The sequence below is a fragment of the Dama dama genome, chromosome 15 (assembly GCF_033118175.1).
Source record: "Dama dama isolate Ldn47 chromosome 15, ASM3311817v1, whole genome shotgun sequence".
NCBI classification, from domain to species: Eukaryota; Metazoa; Chordata; class Mammalia; order Artiodactyla; family Cervidae; genus Dama; species Dama dama.
Window position 1 is genome coordinate 61,832,992 of NC_083695.1, and position 14,561 is coordinate 61,847,552.

Genomic DNA, 14,561 nt, shown 5'->3' on the forward strand with positions numbered 1-14,561 from the left:
TGTTGTGTTTTCACTTTCATTTTCTCCAAGTATTTTAAAATTTCATCTCTAATTTCCTCAGTGATCCATTGATTATTTAGTAGTATATTGTTTAGCCTCCACATATTTGTGGTTTTTGCAGTTTTATTCTTGCTACCATCAGCACCAGTGTCCAAGTGGTAGAATGAGTTCTCAAGAATTGTTGCCACCAGTGTCTGTATCCCCAGGGGGAGCTCCAGCTGCCTCCTGACTCTCTGGGAGACTCTCCAAGATCAGCATGTGGGTCTCACCCAGCTCCTTTCAAATTACTACTTCTGTCCAAGATATTGGAGCATGTGAGATTTTGTGTGCTCCCTTTAATAGTAGAGTCTACTTCCCATGGCACTCTGAGCCTCCCAAAAGTGAGCCTAGCTGGTCTTCAAAGCCAAACCTTCTAGGGGCTTTTCCTCCCAGGATAAGACCCCTGGGCTGAGAAACCCAGTGTGGGGTTCAGACCGCTTGATCCTTGAGGAGACCCCAAGCAACTGTAATTATCCTCCCCTTTGTGGGTGACCACCTGGGGTATGGGTCTTGACTATATGATGACTTTGCTCCTCTTATCAGTTTGTTGTGGTTCCTTCTTTATATCTTTTGTTGTCTTTCAGTTGTTCAGTCCCTAAGTCGTGTCCAATTCTTTGCAACCCCATGGACTGCAGCATGCGAGGCTTCCCTGTTCTTCACTATCTCCCAGAGTTTGTTCAAACTCATATCCATTGAGTCGGTGATGCCATCCAATCATCTCATCCTCTTTCGCCCCCTTCTCCTCTTGCCCTCAATCTTTCCCAACATCAGGGTCTTCTCCAATGAGTCAGCTCTTCACATCAGGTGGCCAAAGTATTGAAGCTTCAGCTTCAGTATCAGTTCTTCCAATGAATATTCAGTGTTGATTGTCTTTAGGATTGACTGGTTTGATATCCTTGCTGTCCAAGTGACTCTCAAGAGTCTTCTCCAACATCACAGTTCAAAAGCATCAATTCTTCAGCATTCCACGTTCTTTTAAGGGCCAACTCTCACATCCATACATGACTACTGGAAAAACCATCACTTTGACTAGATGGACCTCTGTGGGTAAAATGTCTCTGCTTTTTAATATGCTGTTTAGGTTTGTCATAGCTTTTTTTCCAATGAGCAAGCGTGTTTTAATTTCATGGCTGCAGTCACCATTTGCAGTGATTTTGGAGCCCAAGAAAAGAAAATCTGTCTCTGTTTCCACTTTTTCCCCATCTATTTGCCATGAAGTGCTGTGATCAGATGCCATGATCTTCTTTTGAATGTTGAGTTTTAAGCCAGCTTTTTCACTCTCCCCTTTAACCTTCATCAAGAGGCTCTTTAGTTCCTCTTTGCTTTCTGCCATTAAAGTGGTATCATCTGCCTATCTGAGGTTGTTGATATTTCTCCCAGCAATGTTGATTCTGGCTTGTGAGTCATTCAGCCCAGCATTTCACATGGTGTACTCTGCATATAAGTTAAATAAGCAGGGTGACAATATACAGCCTTGATGTACTCTTTTTCCAATTTTGAACAAGTCAGTTGTTTCATGTCTAGTTCTGTTGCTTCTTGTTCTGCATACAGGTTTCTGAGGAGACAGGTAAGGTGGTCTGGTATTCCTATCTCTTTAAGAATTTTCCAGTTTGTTGTGATCCACACAGTCAAAGGCTTTAGTGAAGTCAATGAAGCAGAAGTAGATTTTTTTTGGAACTCCCTTCCTTTTTCATGATCCAACAGATGTTGGCAAATTGATGTCTGGTTCCTCTGCCTTTTGCAAACCCAGTTTTATACATCTGAAATTTCTTGGTTCATGTACTGCTGAAGCCTAGCTTAAGGATTTTGAGCATAATCTTTCTAGCATGTGAAATGAGTGCAATTGTATGGTAATTTGAACATTCTTTAGCATTGCCTTTCTTTGAGATTGGAATGAAAACTGACTGGCCTTTTCCAGTCCTGTGGCCACTTCAGAGTTTTCCAAATTTGCTGATGTATTGAGCGCAGCACTTTAACAGCATCATCTTTTAGGATTTGCAATAGCTCAGCTGGAATTCCATCTCCTCCACTGGCTTTGTTTGTGGTAATGCTACCTAAGTCCCACCTGACTTCACACTCCAGGATGTCTGGCTCTAGGTGAGTGACCACACCATTGGGGTTATCCGGGTCTTTGAGACCTGTTTTGTAGAGTTTTTCTGTGTATTGCCACCTCTTCTTAATCTCTTCTGCATCTCTTGGGTCTTTGTGGTTTCTGTTCTTTTTCATGCCCATCTTTGCATGAAAATTTTCCCTTGGTATCTTTAATTTTCTTGAAGAGATCTCTTGTCTTTCCCATTCTACTGCTTTCCTCTATTTCTTTTCACTGTTCACTTAAGAAGGATTTCTTATCTCTCCTTGCTATTCTCTGGAACTCTGCATTCATGTGGGTATATCTTTCTCTGTATCTTTAGTTGTAGAAAATCTTCTTCTATTAGATTTCAGTCTTTCTCATCAACAGTTGCTCATAAGTGGTTGTAATTTTGGTGTGCCATGAGAGGAGGTGAGTTCTGGATCTTTCTACTCCATTATCTTAGTCCCAGAATCTTCTCCACAAGAAATGTTTTTTAAAAGTTCCTCAGGCTAAAGGAAAATGAAAATATAGAAACTTAGATCTTCATAAAAGGCAAGAAGAGTGTCAGAAATGGTAAATATTTGAGTACATATAAAAGACCTTTTCCTCCTTTTATTATCTTTAAAAGATAATTCACTGTCATCCACAAAATAATAATGTATCCCTATATGAAGAAACTTATGACCATCTATCTTTCCCTCCCCCACCCTTTTAAATATCTGTCATAGATTTTATTTCTACATTATAAATGTGGATACTCATGAACATGTGCATGCACACACATACACTTATGCATACATAACTTGCAGAACAAAGGAACAAGGTGAATACACCTTGGCAGAACTAGACTAGCCTTAACGCATTTGTTTTTGTAGGTCAGTAATGGTTAAGTGGACTTGGTTGTTGGAGAATCAAGGCTAAGTCTAACTCCACTAGTCTTAACTATAGAACTCTGAGCAAGAAACGTAACTAGCCAAAACCTAAATTTACTTGTCGGTAAAAGGTCGGTACTGCCTCTTGAATAGCGTGGGTCTGAAGATTAACTAAATTACCATATATAAATTGTTAGCATATTGCCTGCCTGGCAAGAACAGAGACTTGACAAAGGGCAACCCTTATTATCCTAAAGTCAAACATATCCCCACCGTGCCAGATGCCAACTTGGTCAGAGAGCAATTGATCGAAAAGATACGATGGAACAAGGGAAAGTAGGAGGTGGTAAAATACACTGAAATTTTTCATCTTCCAAAGCAGAATAAATGAAATCATCTAAAGTTAATAAATCAGTAACAGAGAACTAAGAATGTATAAGAGTATAAAGGTGATCACTAGAAGAATTAGAAACAGAGACTGTTTACAGGGATTGCCTTTGAGAAGTGCGATTGAGGGCAGAGAGAAAAGTTTTTGTTCTTCATAACGTATCCTTTTATACTGTTAAAATTTTTAACCTGTATTAAATACTGCATAAAACCTAGTTTTATAATTTAGAAGGTACATATGGAGCAAGGAGAGAGGTTAAACAAATATACCAGGATTTGTGTAAAAACGGAACTTCTTGAGTGTTTCCCATCCTTGCACCCCTGAAGGGGAAACTACTGCTGCTCCAGAAAGCCAGGGCTGGCCTCTGTTACACTGTAGTTGCCAAGAATTGTGTGTGTGCGTGCGTGTGTATGTGTGTGTGTCCATACATCTGTTTGTAAAGTAAATAACATTTTATGATTAAACCCTTTGCCTAATTCTTCCTCCCTTGAGGACTTGTACTATTAAAAATTAAAATGCTAAGAAGCAAAGAAAAGCAATTTTTATAATATTAACTAAAGCCAGCCTATTTTCTCTTCTATAATGATAACCTCATTATCACACTCCAGTATCCACATCTCTGATTTCTTCCTAACTTACTTCTGTCATCCAAAGCTGGGGTCTTGGCTAGGACCCTCAGGAAAGGAGTAGCTGGTGTTCATAGGCAATATGTAAAGATCCCTACACATAACACAGATCTCATTTTAGTCCCTTCATGAATCCTCTGCTTTGTCTGGGCACTCTACTATTTTCCCTCTGAAGAAGGAATTCATAGGGCCTGGACTCCATCTCAGGCCTGTCCATGCTGGTCGTGCGTGGCCACCTCTCCAGTGGACTCTGAACTCTGTGCTTAGTGCCTATGGGAAAGACAGTGGAGGGATAAGATCCCCTCTGAGCAGGGGAATCTTGAAGATCACATCCAGTTTACTCATTGCCTAAGAGGAAACATACCGTAATCACCCTTGCCTCCGGACAGGTCATAAATTTTTTCCGTATCTATCGGGATGTAATCACAGGCTTATCGATTATTAACTGGTTGGAATGTAACCATAGGCTTATTGATTATCAACTGCTTGAACACTTGAATGATAGGGTTATTGTAGTTATATTTACCCTTCCTTTGTTTATGTAAGTTTCAAGGAATTTGGGGTGGTGGGTTTGGACATGTACACATGGGGTATAAAAGATTTTCACAAATGCTGGTCAGGGTCCTTGGCTAAGAGGAGACTCTGCCTTTGGCCCGCTGGTGTAATAAATTGCACTCCACTATCTGCATTGTCCTTCTGAGTGAGTTTGTTTCCCAGAACGTGTGGCTATAACACCTCCATTTTTTTGCTCATCTGATCTATTTCTCTTGGCCCATTAAATCTCATTATTGGTAAAGTTAAGATGCTACAAAGACACTATAAGCTACAGAGACAAGACACACAGCATCGTCGTAGTGTAGAATGTAGTCATGGAATGCTGCCATAGTAAGAGCCTTAAGGTCCAAGCCAGGATATAAAGTGGAAGAAATCTCTCTAATGAGGTTTTCTTGGAAGCTAGCAATCCTGGTAATTAAGTCTTCTGGATGAGGAGTCATCTGGACCATGGACTTCAGCTTCTGATGGCACTGGGTTCTAATCATACCTCTGTCCTTCCCCACCAGTGTGACTCTGGCAAGTTGTTCAATATCTCTGAGTCTCAATTTTCTCATCTGGAAAATGAGGGTAATAATATGCACATCTTTTTAAAAGAGAACTTGCTCTCTGGTATTCTACATGTTATTAACTCAAGTCATTCTGACAGCAGTTGGGTACTATTATTATCCCTTTCTACAGACGTGTAAACCGAGGCTCAGAGGGAGGCTAAGTAACTTGTCTGAAGTCACACAGCTGTTAAGTAAGACAGACAGGAGAGTATCCAGGCAGTCTGCCTCCAGACCCCTGCTTTCAGCTATTATGCTAAACTGTCTGATAAAGTTCACCTGAGGATTAAATGAAACGATGCATTTAATAGCACTTGGCATATTTTGAGCATTTAATAAAGAGCAATTATTACAATGAGAGCTGGGTGGAATCCAAATCCCAAATTATAACAAACTTGGGGGTAAGGTGGATTATGCTGTACTTTTTTTTTTTTTTACAAAAGTTTATTCTTAAATGTACAATAGGTTCCAAGACAACACTTCACTCTAGCTATAGGCGGCAACAGATATCATGGCAGGGAATCCAGGTGTTTAAACAGGAATGGAACTAAGGGTCATCATTGCCTCAGGCACAAGGAACAGCTTACTTTTTACCAGATTTCTTAATTCCACCAGTGGCCAGGAGGCCTTTCCCCGCGGCCTTTGCTTTTAGCTCCTCGAGTTTCTTCTGCTCCTCCTTCTGCTTCTGCTTGAATGCCTTATCTTCCTCATCCATCTTCTTGGCTTGCTTCTTGGGCTGCTTCAGGGGCTTCTTCTTGCCACCTTCCCAGCCCAACATGGCGCCTGCCACCCCTTCCCCAGACCCTGCCACCTATGCTGTACTTTTATCATATGAAGCCAAGTCTAAAGTTCAGACATCCTCATTCTCAGATCATCTGTAAACAGAAAGTAAGCTCCCACATGAGCAAACAGGTTCCCTGGGGCCCCAGAAATCATTTTTATAGGAGCTGTCTGTTGCCGAGTGGGCACAGAGGAGAGTACTAAAGCAAGGGCTTGACTGAGAAGCAGTGGAGTCAAGATGGAGCAGGAGGCATGCCAGCCCTGCCCCTGGCACATGACGGATGGCTGCAGCGGGGGCCTTTAGGATGGGAACCATAAGTAGTGGGATCTTTCAAGTAATCAAAGGTTTCCACAATTCTCTGGTAGGAGCAAACCACAGACAATGAGGGAATTTGATAGCTATTAAAACCAGGGTTCCGCAGTTGGGAGGTAACCTTGCAGTCTGGAAAGGTCTGTTTTCTGAGACCGACTGCAGTATGGTTCAAGTCTGAGCAAACGAAGACACCTGGAAGTCCGTCACGAGTGAAGCCTTAACAGAGCCATTCTGAGAGCAAGAAGGGACCAGAAGCCATGTTGGATAAGCCTCAGTGGGTGGCATTCTCCTGGCTCTCACCGAAGGAACTGGTATTTTGTTGACAAAATTTGCCTCTGTCCAGTTTCCCAAGGGTCCTCCTTTTGCTGAAAACCCCTTCTAGCTGCCATCAGCCCAGTTACCATCCTCACCTTTTGGAGAATATTGACAATACGAGTAGGACTTCTCTCTCAGGATTTCTTCAACAGAATGAGCTGTAGGTCTAGGAAGGATTTCAGAAGATCAAGTTCAGTCTGTTTTTAAAACTGTAGGTGGGACAACTATGGCCAAATAGGCTATGAAGAAACATTCAGAACCTTTTTCTGTTTAAAGGAACATGGCAGGGGGTGGGGGGGGGTGGGGTGGGGGAGGGGTGGGGGAGGGGCAGGGGGTGGGTATGTTCTTAAAAGATAATACATTTATTTATTCACACTTGGATTGCATTTGTGATCAAAATAAATGTCTAAAATCTTTAAAAGGAAATACAGTAAGTACTTAGAAGATGAAGGGCCGCAGAGTAAACAGTCATGAAGCATGACTTTCCTCGGAGACTTCTCTACCTGGTTTTGTTTTCTTAATCAAACAACAAAAAATGCCTGGAGATTGCTCTTTCTTTAAAAAGATAAATAAATGAAGCAAGGAGTTGCTGGAGAAAGTTCCGGCCATGGTAAGGCCTACAGGGCTCTGCTCTGCCCAACAGTGACTGCTTGGGGATCCAGTCCTGTGACTTCTGAGCTGAGGAAATACAGATGAAGAGAGCCCAATGGATGCATTCAGACTCGAACAACCACACAGAACACTGTTCTAACCCCCAGGCGAGTGTGTCAAACTGGGAAGATGCAGGAAGTGAAACAAAACTCACATGGTTGTGAACGATTTTGCATGATGCCAGGTCATGTTAGCATCCTTTTTTTTTTTCTCCATCATCCCCTACCACATCTCTATGAGGAATGCAGACTTATCTCTTTTGTTCCTCACTCTACCCCTGCTAGGAATTGTGAATGGTCAGGCATATGCACTCAAACAGCATCAGCTGAATGAGTTACATGGCAGAATGATACTAAGATGAACATAAATATATTAGGGAATAGAATGGAAAACTGACAAATTTTGAAACTGGGACACCGACCTTCAAAGAAATTAAACTTCCCATTTCTGATGAGGGCTTTAAACTCTGTCTCCAGAAATTAGAGTTCAAAGCTCACACTTCTTAGCTGTGAGGGACACTTAGATGGAAAAGTTTCAGAAGCCTGGAACATGCAATACCATGCTGCCGCTCTTCCTCCTGTTATTTCTTTCTTTAAAAATACTTATTTATTTATTATTTTCAGCCACGCTGGGTCTTCGTTGCCGCATGCCGGCTTTCTCTAGTTGTGGCTACTCTCTATGCTGTGCACGGACTTCTCATTGTGCTGGCTTCTTGTTGCGGAGCACAGGCACTTCAGTAGTTGTGGTGCACGGGCTTAGCTGCCCTGCAGCATGTGGGGATCTGCCCTGACCAGGGATGGAACCGATGTCCCCTGCGCTGGCAGGTGGATAAACACTGGACCACCAGGGAAGTCCTATTATTTCCTTTTTTTTTTTTAATGCATTATTATCTCTGTATAACTATGAGCCAGAACTTAAGAGAGGAGATGGCCATGTTGGGGAAAATATCTTTGCATGCCTCAGTTTGTATGTAGACCCAGATTTGCTTTGACTTTGGATTTACATTGCTGGTTTTTTTTTAGCTGTCTGTTGCACACTCTCAGAAGGGTTTTTCCTGTCATATTTTTAACTTTCTAAAATAGTGGTAAATATACATAATATAAAATTTATCATTTTAACCATTTTAAGTATACAGTTCAGTGGCTTTAAGTGAATTCACATGGCTGTACAACAATCACCGTGATCCATCACAGGACTCTTTCATCATCCCAAACTGACACTCTGTACCCATTAAATCATAAGTCCCCATTCCCTCCTCCTCTCAGTTCCTGGCAACCACCATTCTATTTTATGTCTCAATAAATTTGACTACTCTAGGTCCTGAATATAAGTGGAATTATACAGTAGTTTTCCTTTTAGGCTTGACTTATTTCAATTAGCATAATGTTTTCAAGGTTCATCCATGTAGCATGTAAAGAATCCCCTTCCTTTTTTAAGCCTGAATAATATTCCATTTTATGTATATACCACTTTTTTCTTTATCCATTCATTCACTGATGATCTGTGGGTTGTTTTCCTCTTTGGCTATTGTGAATATCACTGTTATGAACACTGGTGTACAAATATCCATTTGATACCTTGCTTTCAATTCTTCTGAGTATATACAAATCAGTACCAAGATACCAGTCTGGTGTGCATCAGCTAGACATACCAGGAAAGAGCTCCTGACTTACATATGTCTCACTTACGAACATCCCTGACATGCAAAACATAATGGAATTCAGGAGTTGATCTTCTGCAGTTCCTGGAGGTCTCTGTTTGCCACCACTGGAATCATGAGGATTGTGGACTCTAACTTGTTATTAATAATGGGACAGCTAGAACTCACCTCTCTTCTATGTTCATCTTCCTTCTTTTTCTTGACACCAGAACTATATGTGTGCCACGGTCACTGTGACTAGCTGGCATTGTTTCAAGAGCTCCTGTTTTCACTAGAGGATTGAATTTCTTCAGAAGCAGAGGAACTGCAGTTGGAACACTGCATGACTCTGCAAATGGAAGCAATGCTCTTTCACATCTGTTCAACTAATCCTGTCCATTCCATCTTTTAGCTAACTCAAAATCAATCCTTCCTCCTTGCCTCCTCTGCCTTGAGGTCAAAAATCTCACTGAGACCACTGCAAAAATGGGCTGAGTCAGTTTCCGCTACAGTCAGGATTTCTGCCCCACCCTTCATATTATAGGGGAAATCCATCTTTGCCCAGCTTAATGTTAGTGTCACAGATCCTTGAAATAACAATGTTCAAAGAAAAACTTAACCACTCCAAGCCTCTGCTGGGTGGGACTGCAACAGAGCCATGCCTTCTTACTTCTAGTCTGGTCTATACTTTTCTTACCAGTAGCTTTTTAAGTTTGTATGGCTCTTGTTTATTCAACAAATGACTGTACTGATATCATACATGTATCAAGGTCAGCAACAGAAGGAAAGCAAGTTAAATGAATAAACTCCAAGATCAAAATCATTCCAGTACCCTTTCATTACCTTAGTCAACATTGGTGTGACACATATTTTCTTTTTTTTCTCTCTTCTCCTCACTTTTTTTTTTTTTTTTTTAAATGCACTGGTTTCTCATTGCAGTGGCTTCTCTTGTTGCAGAGCCCAGGCTGTAGGGCTTGCGGGCTTCAGTAGTTGTGGCTCCTTGGCTCTAGAGCACGGGTTCAGTAGTTGTGGTACATGGGTTTAGTTGCCCCATGGCACTGAGATCTTCCTGGACCAGGGATCAAATCCACTGCATTGGCAGGTGAACTCTTAACCACTGTACCACCAGGGAAGCCCTTCCTCTTCTCTTTTTTTGAGGATGGTGATCAAAGTGAAGTAGTTGAGGTACTTCTGGCTCAATTCATCCCGTTCTTTCTTCCTTCTGCTTCTTAACCACCACCTTCACAATTTTCAGAGGATGACTAAATGGGTTCCTGGACCCAATGCTGCAGTGGTTCACAGTTCTCTAGACACCAGCTTGGTGTCTTATAATTTAACTCAATTCTAAGTTGGCTCCATGGTAAAGAATCCACCTGCCAATGCAGGAGACTCAAGAGACGGGGGTTTAATCCCTGGGTTGGGAAGATCCCTTGGAAGAGGAATTGGCAACCCACTCCAGTATTCTTGCCTGGAGAATCCTATGGACAGAGGAGCCTGACAGGCTACAGTCAGTGGGGTTGTAGAGTCAGACACAACTGAAGCAACAAAACAACAATACAACACTGTAAACCTGAAGACAGCACAGGTTAATTTCACAGGTAAAAGATTCTGTCCTAAAAGACTGCCCCCATGCCTTCAGATGCCAATCACAAGCCCACAGGATCACCTGTGCTTCTGACCAACCTGCTACAAACTAGAGGTTCCAAAGTCCCCCTTTCGTGGACTTCAGATGCTAGTTGTAAGTCCATATTGTTACCTGTTCCTCTGACCAACTGGCTATAAATCAGAGATTTCCACGACCCCCTTCTCAGGTTTGATTAATTTGCTAGAGCAGTTCACAAAACCAAGAGAAACTTTTTACTTACTGGATCACCAGTTTATTATAAAAAGATATAACCAGGAACAACCAGGTAGAACAGATGCTCAGGGCAAGGGACAGGGAAAGGATGCTGAGTGTCCATGCCCTCTCTGCCCACATCACTGTCCCAGCATCTCCACGTATTCACCCACGCAGAAGTTCTCTGAATCCCTCCTCTTGGGTTTTTATGAGGGCTTCATTATAGGATTAATTGATGAAAATCACTGGCCATTGATGACTGAACTCAATCTCCAGCTGCTAGTTCCTACCCACCTCCCTGGAGGTGGACAGTGAAGGGTGAGAGTAGGACCAAAAGTGTTAATCCTTTAATCTCAGGGTTGGTTCCCTTGGTAACAAGCCCCCATCCTTAGGTGCTTTTTTAAAAAAAATTAACACAAACCCAGGAGTGGTGGAAAGAAGCCTGTTCTGATAACAAGGCATCTGTTTCACCTCCAAGGCACAGAAGCCATTTTAAGAAGTGAGGACAAGAGAACAAATACTATAACAAAAGATGCTCCTATTGCTCTTACTGCGCAGGAAATTCCAAGGATTTTGAGAACTATGAGCCAGGAACTCAGGTTGAAGATTATATATATGTGAGAAATACATTTTGGTCATCTGAATGTGGCCAAATACATATTTCTTGTTAAGTCAGCATCTCAAGGGCTCTTCACATGTTCTGCACATTTAAATCTCAGAATGCAACTGTGACACTGCACTTGATTTCTGCATGTTTGGAGAAGCTTCTTGGTTCTCCTTCCTAATCATGAGCTACCATTCTCATCACCCTTCCCTATAATTTCCCCACCAAAACACCTTCCACCACCACCAATAAATCAGTTGCACATATATATTTGTAAGCAGTCTTGAATTATTCTTTAGAATAAGGCAAAAGTATATGTTAATTTAGAATTCACATGGTCATTTGTCCCAGTTTGCCTAGGGCAGTACCAGTTTATGCCTACTGCCCTGCATAATTTTTAAATGAGCTCCCCTTTTTACTCTAAAAAAAAGTCCCAGTTTGGAGGATAAATTATGTTTGCCCTATTTAAAAATACACCTTGTAGCAGAGTCTGAAGTCAGGCAGGTTGATTCTTCCAGCTCCATTCTTCTTTCTCAAGATTACTTTGGCTATTCGAGGTTTTTTGTATTTCCATACAAATTGTGAAATTCTTTGGTCTAGTTCTGTGAAAAATACCGTTGGTAGCTTGATAGGGATTGCATTGAATCTATAGACTGCTTTGGGTAGAATAGCCATTTTGACAATATTAATTCTTCCAAGACTCTACTACAAAGCCACAGTCATCAAGACAGTATGGTACTGGCACAAAGACAGAAATATAGATCAATGGAACAGAATAGAAAGCCCAGAGATAAATCCACGAACCTATGGACACCTTATCTTTGACAAAGGAGGCAAGGATATACAATGGAAAAAAGACAACCTCTTTAACAAGTGGTGCTGGGAAAACTGGTCAACCACTTGTAAAAGAATGAAACTAGAACACTTTCTAACACCATACACAAAAATAAACTCAAAATGGATTAAAGATCTAAATGTAAGACCAGAAACTATAAAACTCCTAGAGGAGAACATAGGCAAAACACTCTCCGACATAAATCACAGCAAGATCCTCTATGACCCACCTCCCAGAATATTGGAAATAAAAGCAAAACTAAACAAATGGGACCTAATGAAACTTAAAAGCTTTTGCACTACAAAGGAAACTACAAGTAAGGTGAAAAGACAGCCCTCAGATTGGGAGAAAATAATAGCAAATGAAGAAACAGACAAAGGATTAATCTCAAAAATATACAAGCAACTCCTGAAGCTCAATTCCAGAAAACTAAATGACCCAATCAAAAAATGGGCCAAAGAACTAAACAGACATTTCTCCAAAGAAGACATACAGATGGCTAACAAACACATGAAAAGATGCTCAACATCACTCATTATTAGAGAAATGCAAATCAAAACCACAATGAGGTACCATTACACGCCAGTCAGGATGGCTGCTATCCAAAAGTCTACAAGCAATAAATGCTGGAGAGGGTGTGGAGAAAAGGGAACCCTCTTACACTGTTGGTGGGAATGCAAACTAGTACAGCCGCTATGGAAAACAGTGTGGAGATTTCTTAAGAAACTGGAAATAGAACTGCCATATGACCCAGCAATCCCACTTCTGGACATACACACTGAGGAAACCAGATCTGAAAGAGACACGTGCACCCCAATGTTCATCGCAGCACTGTTTATAATAGCCAGGACATGGAAGAAACCTAGATGCCCATCAGCAGATGAATGGATAAGGAAGCTGTGGTACATATACACCATGGAATATTACTCAGCCATTAAAAAGAATTCATTTGAACCAGTCCTAATGAGATGGATGAAGCTGGAGCCCCTTATACAGAGTGAAGTAAGCCAGAAAGATAAAGAACATTACAGCATACTGACACATGTATATGGAATTTAGAAAGGTGATAACGATAACCCTATATGCAGAACAGAAAAAGAGACACAGAAATACAGAACAGACTTTTGAACTTTGTGGGAGAATGTGAGGGTGGGATATTTCAAAAGAATAGCATGTATACTATCTATGGTGAAACAGATCACCAGCCCAGGTGGGATGCATGAGACAAGTGCTCCGGCCTGGTGCACTGGGAAGACCCAGAGGAATCGGGTGGAGAGGGAGGTGGGAGGGGGGATCGGGATTGGGAATACATGTAAATCCATGGCTGATTCATATCAATGTATGACAAAACCCACTGGAAAAAAAAATAATAATAAAAAAAATAAAAATAAAAATACACCTTGCTTTCCCAGTAAAATGCTTTTCGGGTGACATGGTACTTTTGCCCACATCACTGCACTTCAGTTGCACAACAACTCTGCAAAGTCGGAAGGGAAATATTTTATCTCTGTTAATTAAACTAAGTAACCGAGGCTGACTTCAGGTAGCACAGTAGTGACTGTCTGAGGTCACACATTCAGTGACAGAATAAGGACTCCTGCTGATTTCAAGTCCAGTATTGTTCAGCTGTGGACCACTTTGTGCAAATATCTAAGTAAAGACAAACCTCATTCTCTTGTTTAGTAACCTGCTTGCGCTTGGACCTAGAACAGTTTAGACAGATCCATCCTTGCCCAGAGACTCTCTTTTTCACATCTGAAGCAAGCAAAGAGATGAAAAAAAGAATTATGGAAACATACAGAGGCTATTAGTGAATCCAGGGGCCAAATGACATAAATCTCTGATTTCACCAGGTGCAGTTAAATCAGGTTGTTGGAATTTTTTCCCCTAACCACATGACAATAGGAAGGAAAGAAAGGAGGGAGGATGGAGAAAATGAACAAGGAAGAGAAATGCACGGACGGAAAGACAAAGACAATGAAGATCAACAGTGAATGCGTACAGTTACAAAAAGCAACAACAAATAAATGGGTTCCGCCCCAGTCTTACATTTCCCCCATAGATACGTGCTAATTTTTTTTTTAAACCCCAAACCAGTAAAAATCGACTTTCCTTGGGTAAGTGGCAAAGACAGATACAAAAGAGGAAAAACCCACGATTCTTCAAAGACAGGCATAGTGCTTGGCAAGGTATTCAGGGTGTGCTACAGATGCTGAATGCCGCGCCACACGGATAAATAAATGCACCCTATTCTAACCTCCCCACCGGCCGCCCCAAGAGAAGGTTACAGGACCCGCGGGGGTCCAAGCCTCCCTTCGCAATGACAGAAAGGGGTCCAGTGTCCGTGGGAAGCCTGACTCCACGTCGCTGGCCAGTCTAGCGGGACCGCAGCAGAGGGGTGGACGCCTCCGGCTCTGTCCTGGCTACCGCAGCCTAACCTGCAGGCAGCTGGCCTCGCGCTAGAGAAGCTGAAAGTGAGAGGGCAGCGGAG

At 41.8% G+C, this 14,561-nt stretch overlaps 1 protein-coding gene and 1 pseudogene across 1 annotated transcript; one reads left to right on the forward strand and one right to left on the reverse strand.

Annotated features, from left to right (window-relative positions):
* Nucleotides 1-5,578: 5,578 nt before the first annotated feature.
* On the reverse strand, nt 5,579-5,874 carry LOC133070713 (translation machinery-associated protein 7-like). The gene has a single exon (XM_061163103.1). The coding sequence runs from the start codon at nt 5,872-5,874 to the stop codon at nt 5,680-5,682; it is 195 nt and encodes a 64-aa protein (XP_061019086.1). The 3' UTR covers nt 5,579-5,679.
* Nucleotides 5,875-6,114: 240 nt separating this feature from the next.
* On the forward strand, nt 6,115-6,628 carry LOC133070714 (mitochondrial import inner membrane translocase subunit Tim17-A-like; annotated as a pseudogene).
* The last annotated feature ends 7,933 nt before the right edge of the window (nt 6,629-14,561 follow it).